Source organism: Camelus dromedarius, chromosome 19 (assembly GCF_036321535.1).
Source record: "Camelus dromedarius isolate mCamDro1 chromosome 19, mCamDro1.pat, whole genome shotgun sequence".
Lineage (NCBI taxonomy): Eukaryota > Metazoa > Chordata > Mammalia > Artiodactyla > Camelidae > Camelus > Camelus dromedarius.
Genome location: NC_087454.1, coordinates 18,103,003 through 18,111,544, shown reverse-complemented (window position 1 = coordinate 18,111,544; position 8,542 = coordinate 18,103,003). Strand labels below are relative to the sequence as shown.

Here is an 8,542-nt window from a genome sequence, read left to right as displayed (position 1 = left end):
CTCTTTGCTTTGCAAACCCTTTAGCAGATTACCTGTGATGCACTCATATTCTAGCTTAATACTTATTCAAAAGTAACTTTTCTGTTTCTACTACCTTTGTGTGGAGTTTTCTGAACTGGGAGATTGTACTTTTAATTATATTTCCCCAACATTTTGAGTTGGGGAAATAAAATATTTATATTTTGTATACTGTAAATCAATTATCTCTGTGGTTTTCTACTGATTTCTTGAATAATTTAGACAAAAGTCTCTCAGTTAAAAACAACAAATTCCTAGGTATTCTGTGCATAATTTAAATGCTATATTATACTTAATAGTATTTGTCTTTAGAAATCTATTACATTCATAGCCTGATTCTTTTGATACTACCTTTTCTAAATCCAGATCCCATTTTGAATAATGAAACTATTAAGGTGTTAATATATTTATATTTAAATTACTTTTGCCAGTTGTAGCCTCTCAGCCATACATAAGGTTTGTTCTCTCATGTATATTTATAATTAAGCATATACAATTATGAGAATTGTTATATATTGTGCAATATTTGAAAATAGAGGGCAGATCAAAAAAACTACATCCTTAAGTGAACCAGATGTTATTGATATAAATGTTTAACTTACACTTTTAAAGTTGGGTAAACAATACTGCATATTAAAGACACAAAACTCAACAGATTTTGTTCCTAGGTATAAATGCCCTTCTTATTTGGTGGCTATAATAGCAAATACTTGATGGCATGTATCAGGGGGCCCTTGGAGTTTTGTCAGTATCCTATTGGTATTATACCTAAATAGAGGATTCTATCCTTCTCTACAAAGATGTTGATTAATACAATAACCAAATTCTTTGTTGTCATCAACAGATGGTTACTGTTTTTCCAGAAGCATCAAAAAAAGTATCAAAGAGAAATTGTAGGGTCAATTATGTCAGTGTTTCCAACAGCCCAAAGAAAGTGAAGACTAATAATTGCCCATTGGATGTAGTAAAATGATTTTTATTAGTTTATTTTGTCTTTCCTCAGTAAAAAGAGCAGGAGTCTTTTTTCCCCCCTTCATATATCACCAGTGCCAAGTGCAGTGTCTGAAGCACAGCAGTCACTCTGTAATATAAATAGATGAATTATTTAACTAACGTTCCCGAAGCCACCGATTGAGATCTTTCCTGGCTGACTGTAGTGCGTTTTCTAAGGGAGAGTCCTGAACAAGCGATGAAACTGCCTAATCTATGTTAAGGAATACCTGCAAATTCTCAGGGCATTTAATTACAATACTTTTTTATATTTGCTAAGGTTTCAGGGTATGGCTTCCTTCTAGTGTAAGTTTTCCCAGTACAGCTGGAAAGTAAAGCCAAACAATTGTCCTAAGTCCCGGATGTCTTTGTTCTAACCACTTAAATCACGTAGATATTTATAGCAAGATCTCTTTATGCAACAAACGTAAGTCATGAAGCAGATAATCTTTCCCACTATCCACCTTCTTTAGCAAAATCGGCAACTAATGATCCCTTACAAATTACGTTCGAATATGTTTTTAGGTGAAGGATTGACGGAGCAGAGTCCCCTGCTGTAACTAGGCGGATTGGGTACGCATGCGCCCTGGAAGACGCACAAGCCAGCCTCGGAGAACAAACGGCTATATTAAAAAAAGAAAATGTCCGCAGTGGTTATCAAAATACTTAGAAATAGTTACGAAACTAGCATCACAGCTCCTCAAATGAGAAAATAGGAAGCCCTGAAAAGGGCTTGTTCGTAAATCGGAAGCAAAACTGCTAACTCAGCCGCCGAAACCGTAGAGAGTGCGGCCCTGGCGCTTGAGCGCGTAGACCACGTCCATGGCCGTAACGGTCTTGCGCTTGGCGTGCTCGGTGTACGTGACGGCGTCCCGAATCACGTTCTCCAGGAACACCTTCAGCACCCCGCGGGTCTCCTCGTAGATGAGGCCAGAGATGCGCTTCACACCACCTCGCCGGGCCAGACGCCGGATCGCGGGCTTAGTGATTCCTTGGATATTATCCCGCAGGACTTTTCGGTGGCGCTTTGCACCTCCTTTACCAAGACCTTTTCCACCCTTGCCACGACCAGACATCGCGAAACAATTCAGTTGCTTCTCCTTTGTATGTATCCGGCCCTGACTCTGGCCTTTATACATCAGTTCGCGGACCGAATTGAGAACGTGAAGAAAGTAGGCGGGAAGTCCCGCCCCAGGGAGGGAGAGGCGGAAATCTAAAAAAACAAAAAACAAAAAACCTCGGTTCTGCACTGTATTTCACGTTGTAGTAACTATTTTGTTACCATTTTTTAAGGCTTTAACAGTTGCTTTTGAATACGAAGACAAAACAATGAGGAAAATAACGAAAACAGCATACAATAAAGTAACAACCAGTTATCCCACCATATAGATGTCATTACTGCTAGGGAATTAGTACTTTGGTGACCAGATAAAAGCACATTTTTTCCCCAAAGAAAACGCTGTATATGGCGTTTTAATAACCACTTTACACTGATCATATTTAAATCAGTTTCCCTTAAGTTTTTAAATGTTATTTTTAATGTTTGCTTATTATTCTGTCCTATGAAATACCCCCGTGCAGTTTTAAACAATTCACTAGCAATTCCTTAATCAGCCAGGTTTTTAAAATAATTCTTTAATTCGCTTATAAGGTGGCAGCTTTAACACTATACTTGGAACTCTTACTAAAATCCTATTCTGTTCTATATATTGTTTTTAAAATTTGCTTGTTACATTCAGAATTAATTTTAGGGTAGGTAATTCAGTTTTTTTCTTTGGTTGATCACTGGTCACTCAGCAAGATTTATTGATTTATCTCTCAAAGATTAAGTACCATAGTTAATGTAATGTCTGTACTGTACTGGGAACAATTGTCCTTTCTATTGCATTTCCATTAGAATGTTTTAAACATTGTAACATGTTTCAAGTTAAAGAAAAAAAACCCTTTGAATTTTGATAATTGCACTGCACTTATTAATTGGGGCATAAAAATTGACATCTTTAAAAGAATGCAATTTTGTTTTGTATATACTAAATCTAAAATCATTTTCAGAAAAGATGAAAAGTTTAGTGGCAATGTTGTTACCAATATCTTATTTTTTTTCTTGCCCCGATTTGCTTTTCCATACATTTGGTTAACTACTCTTCCCAACATTCTTGGAAAACACCAGTTGTATGGGAGGAGAAACTTTACCTCTAGTCACATGTTTTCAACTGGTACTCTTACAAAAACACGTATTAACAGGAGAAAACCAGAGTGTCTTTACACGTGCACATCATAAGAGAGAAACCTAAATGAAAAGTAACTCAAAATGGAGGCTTAGAATTCCAGCTTATTTAGCGTCTTCAAAGAGGTACAAAAAATTTGCAGAGAAATGACAGGACAAAGGAAAGGAGTTTTAGGCATCCAAGGGCAGCAAACTGGGAAAGTGAAAATGTGGGAGGAAACTGAAACTGAGCAGGAACCACGCAGGGCCTTTCTGGGTAAAAAGCCTCTCTCCCTCCATTTATTGTTTGTTAAATAAATATAAAAGGCTCTTTTGAGCATGAGCCACCCACACCCTTTACTTGAGCCCTGCAAATAAATGCTTTAATTTCCGTCACCAGAACCCAGTACCAGTGAACTGGCTTTACTAAGTAGGAAGTGATCGGATCCAAGTTTGTTTCATTAACAGAAGCATTAAGGCAGCGATTTAAGTCAAGGAGAGATGACAGTTTTACTAAAAAATTCCACTCCCCAGAGGCAACCATTTTCAACCTTTTGATGGCTATTTCTCTGTGAAGCACCAAGTCTCAGCACTCTTAAAGCTACCTTAACTTTCAACTACAAGTATGAAGCTTTAGAGACATGTGAGGTTATGGGCCTGTTGCTGTCTGGGAAGCAATCTCTTGAATCCTGCTCTAATCCCTTACTCAAACCTATCAGCAGTAAATAGCAGAGTAGCTTGTACCTCAACAGAAAACAAAATGAAAGCCCCATGAATTACAGCGATGCTCTAGTTACTTGCAGTGCAAGGAAGTATTTTTAAATACTTCATCTGACTAAAGGGCGGTGTTCTATGCATTAACTCTCCATTAAATACACAAAACTCTAACACAACGCAACTACAACAAAAATGGAAAAATACACAAAAAGCAAGGCAGCTATTAAGTAACGATCTAGTTATACTTGCACATATCAAGAAAGCATAAAAGCCATTTCAAACTAAACATGTAGTGGACATGCTCTTTCGTGGAAAACTGTGGGTGGCTCTGAAAAGAGCCTTTGGGTGTGAACGAGCCTAATAGATCACTAATACAGTCGATGGCTCACTTAGAGCTGGTGTACTTGGTGACGGCCTTGGTGCCCTCGGACACGGCGTGCTTGGCCAGCTCCCCGGGAAGCAGCAGGCGCACGGCCGTCTGGATCTCCCGGGACGTGATGGTCGAGCGCTTGTTGTAGTGCGCCAGGCGCGACGCCTCGCCCGCGATGCGCTCAAAGATGTCGTTGACGAACGAGTTCATGATGCCCATGGCCTTGGACGAGATGCCGGTGTCCGGGTGGACCTGCTTCAGCACCTTGTACACGTACACCGAGTAGCTCTCCTTGCGGCTGCGCTTGCGCTTCTTGCCGTCCTTCTTCTGCGCCTTGGTCACCGCCTTCTTGGAGCCCTTCTTCGGGGCTGGGGCGGACTTGGCTGGCTCAGGCATGCTGAACAGCAACGGCAAAAACCGAAATTGAATGAGCGGGAAGCGAAAGGCACCTTTTTAATCACAACGGCTTATGCAAATGAGGTGGAGTTAGGGTGTCTGGTGATTGGTGGTTATTCTCGCGTGACGTCACAGGTCAGTTTCGCCCAATCGAGCCGCACATCCTACGGAGTCGCGTTTCCATTGGCTCAAATGAAAGTAAAATACTAGCCAATCTTACGGCTTCCATTTTCGCGCCCAGCAGGGCCTATAAAATATGCGTTTCAGTGTTCTTGTCTGCATCTTCCTAGGCAGCAGCTGTTGCGTCTGAGTCATGTCTGGACGTGGTAAGCAGGGGGGTAAGGCTCGCGCCAAGGCCAAGACCCGCTCCTCGCGGGCGGGGCTCCAGTTCCCCGTGGGCCGAGTGCACCGCCTGCTCCGCAAAGGCAACTACGCCGAGCGGGTCGGGGCCGGCGCGCCGGTGTACCTGGCGGCGGTGCTGGAGTACCTGACGGCCGAGATCCTGGAGCTGGCGGGCAACGCGGCCCGCGACAACAAGAAGACGCGCATCATCCCGCGCCACTTGCAACTGGCCATCCGCAACGACGAGGAACTCAACAAGCTGCTGGGTAAAGTCACCATCGCTCAGGGTGGCGTCCTGCCCAACATCCAGGCCGTGCTGCTGCCCAAGAAGACTGAGAGCCACCACAAGGCCAAGTGAGGACCAAGTTTGGAAACAATTGAACAAACGGCTCTTTTCAGAGCCACTTCTATCGTCATAAAAAAAGGTGACACGATTTGTATTTCCCACTGTTTCACCTTTTGCTTAGTGTAATGAGGGACAGTCCAGATGCTTCTCTTCAGTTCTAAGGTACCTCCCTCACATCTCTCCATATTTCAGAATTGGCTTTTAGGAAGCTTTGTCAACATAAATGACTTATGTTACACTAACGTTCAAAATCACTGGGTTTACAAGGTATTAAGTTGACTTAATTATGTAGGTCCTTAGGTGGAAGTTAGTTTTAGGTTGAGTAACTTTTTGTCAAACCGAAGCCTGTTTTGAGACGTTGGGATTTTTCTGTGAATGATGCACAGAACTCACTGGAGTGTCTGTAGGAAGATAGTAAATATTGCATCTTGAAAAATTTGCCCTTAAGGAAGAATTGTTTTTAGTATGCTTACTAAAAGGTGCTTTTATCGCTACCTGGTAGTACAAAAGTTAAAGCAGATGTCCAGATACAGTAATCCAAGCTTGGTTGTAACAACGATGGTAATGAATACTATTATTCCAAGAGCGCTAACAGTGGAGGCCTACCGTATGAAAAAGCAAAAGACTGTTTTCAGAATAAGGTAAAATATTCTCATATGTTCATATTTCTATTCAGGAGTAACAAGGTCTTTTTTTTCCGGGCTTTGGAAAGTTTTGGGACATTTATGCCAATTAGTTTTACCATTTTAAGAAATTCAGGCACAGGCTATTTATTCTGTTTCCTTTTTTCTAATATTTTCAATAGATTTTTTGACACACAGCTACCATGAGTTAGACACAATTTTACCTGTCCTAAAGAAAGTTCAATAGAAACATACAAAAGTAAAGCAAAATGTAACAGAATTAAGCCCAGGGGGATATTGAGGGAACACAGGAGTAAAATCTGTGAGAGGTAACATCTGCATTGAGGATTAAAGGAAATAGAGGAAAGTCTAGGGATTTCAGCAGAGAATGAGCATCAACAGACTCAGCTTGTATGTGCAGGCATATAACAAGAAGTTTGATACTGGCACATAAGGCAAATAGATCACAAGATAGAAAGGAGCCAGAGGGATTTGTAGGCCACTCCTTTGATTTTAAATATTTTAAAAATAGTGGTAACTTTCAAATCTTTATGTCCATCCCAGACATCTCAAACTTAGACATACATACTCATCTACTTTTGGAAATTCTTGTAGATCTGGGAAATTCAAAATTGATGTCCCAGGCTCATCATCACTACTTTCCCAGTGTTCTTAATACTTAGTATCACCATCTACTCATTAGCATGAGCCCAAATGGTCTAATATCAGAGTATTCATTTTTGTGAGCCATTACTATAACAAAACTCAAGTTCCAGAAAATAACAGGTAGGATAACTGACTGCTCTAGTTCAGCAGAGGGAGTGTTTAAAGAGACATGGAGTATGTGTCCACATAAATAGTAATGTCCACAACTAGGACTACTCATTTCCCTGGAAAAAACCTTAATATTTAATAAATACTGCAAGATTACTTTGGAGAAGTATATTGACTGCATATATCCAGGAGAGGGTGCCCTACCCAGACAGCAAGTGTTCAGTGTAGAAAGGGCGATCCCAGTTGTGAACACCTCTTGACTTGATACCTTCCTTAGCTTTCAAGCCCAGAAGGCACTGATTACACACTCAAAATACCAATCTGATTAGAAATTGGCCTTAGATTGGCCTAGGGGAAGAGGCAGACCACTTCCCACCAAATGCTGTATCTTTCTTTTTCCTGGGAGGGGACACACTATTTTACTGAAGGTGTCGATCCAAACAGAAAGTATTAGAATATTATTTTAACATACTGAAATACTGGCGTCACCCTAAATCCCATGTGGAAACCATACATCCTACATTTCATGAGCCTACTCACAGAAAAGTAAAAAGCATGATTATGTCTGATGGCTTAGTGGTTGTAGTAGTGATCTTACCTAACTAAAAAGAGGCATTAGGAATGCAAATTCTTACCATGTGTTTCACCAAGTTAGGAGATACATAGATAACACAGGAAAAGATCCAATATTCCAGGTAGTATTTTCTGTATTAGGAAGAAAATGCACAAGATGTAGTTCAAAGTAAGTGTAAACTAGGGCACTATCCTGTCAAAACTGAAGGAAAAAAGCACTGGTAAGGAACTCACTGTCAGACCCAATCCCTGGAGATTCTGGAGCAAAGATTTCTCCGGTAGTGGTAGGGAATTTTGTACTTAGAAAAATCACAACATAAAAAGTCCACCTTATTGTCTCAGTTAAGATAGGAACAGTAAAAACGAGCAGGTAAACAGTCCTTTTTCAGTGTGCACGTAGGTGGCTCTGAAAAGAGCCTTTGGGGGTGGATGGGAGCTTCGGGCTCAGGCCCTCTCCCCGCGGATGCGGCGGGCAAGCTGGATGTCCTTGGGCATGATGGTAACGCGCTTGGCGTGGATGGCGCACAGGTTCGTGTCCTCAAAGAGCCCCACCAGGTAGGCCTCGCACGCCTCCTGCAGAGCCATCACGGCCGAGCTCTGGAAGCGCAGGTCGGTCTTGAAATCCTGCGCGATCTCGCGCACCAGCCGCTGGAACGGCAGCTTGCGGATCAGCAGCTCCGTGGACTTCTGGTAGCGGCGGATCTCGCGCAGGGCCACCGTGCCGGGCCGGTAGCGGTGCGGCTTCTTCACGCCGCCCGTGGCCGGCGCGCTCTTGCGGGCCGCCTTGGTGGCCAGCTGCTTGCGCGGCGCCTTGCCGCCGGTGGACTTGCGAGCTGTCTGTTTAGTGCGAGCCATGGCTGGAAAGTTTAGCTGGTATACGGAGTCAAACCTAGCCACGTATTTATAGTGAGAGTCAGAAGCTGATTGGACAAGAAGAAACCAGGGCTACTCAACTGGTAACCGCACTGATTAGGACTCGAAAATTTTCTTTCCCAAATCCTCTGATGGTCTGTTATCCACGACCTCGATTTTTTTAATTTTTCTTGTGGTGCTAGCTCTATAACAGCGATTTCCAGTAGAAATAAATATGAGCTACGTAAGAAACAAACTTTTATAGGAAAGACATTAAAAAAAAGGATAAATTAATTTTAATAGTAATAGTGTTTTACCCAATATTTCTAAAATAT

The 8,542-nt window shown here is 41.9% G+C and overlaps 3 protein-coding genes across 3 annotated transcripts; 1 reads left to right on the top strand and 2 right to left on the bottom strand.

Annotated features, from left to right (window-relative positions):
• Nucleotides 1–585: 585 nt before the first annotated feature.
• On the bottom strand, nucleotides 586–8,392 carry LOC116147748 (histone H3.1). Its single transcript, XM_064476036.1, has 2 exons — nucleotides 7,871–8,392; nucleotides 586–2,089 (listed from the first exon to the last, which is right to left on the bottom strand). The coding sequence occupies exons 1-2, from the start codon at nucleotides 8,208–8,210 to the stop codon at nucleotides 1,773–1,775; spliced, it is 657 nt and encodes a 218-aa protein (XP_064332106.1). The 5' UTR covers nucleotides 8,211–8,392; the 3' UTR covers nucleotides 586–1,772.
• Nucleotides 2,082–4,707, bottom strand: LOC105084589 (histone H2B type 1-C/E/F/G/I-like). Its single transcript, XM_010974730.3, has 2 exons — nucleotides 4,321–4,707; nucleotides 2,082–2,221 (listed from the first exon to the last, which is right to left on the bottom strand). The coding sequence occupies exons 1-2, from the start codon at nucleotides 4,695–4,697 to the stop codon at nucleotides 2,140–2,142; spliced, it is 459 nt and encodes a 152-aa protein (XP_010973032.2). The 5' UTR covers nucleotides 4,698–4,707; the 3' UTR covers nucleotides 2,082–2,139.
• Nucleotides 4,995–6,591, top strand: LOC135318564 (histone H2A type 1-H). Its single transcript, XM_064476024.1, has one exon. It carries the CDS (start codon nucleotides 5,011–5,013, stop codon nucleotides 5,395–5,397), a length of 387 nt encoding a protein of 128 aa, XP_064332094.1. The 5' UTR covers nucleotides 4,995–5,010; the 3' UTR covers nucleotides 5,398–6,591.
• Nucleotides 8,393–8,542: the final 150 nt, after the last annotated feature.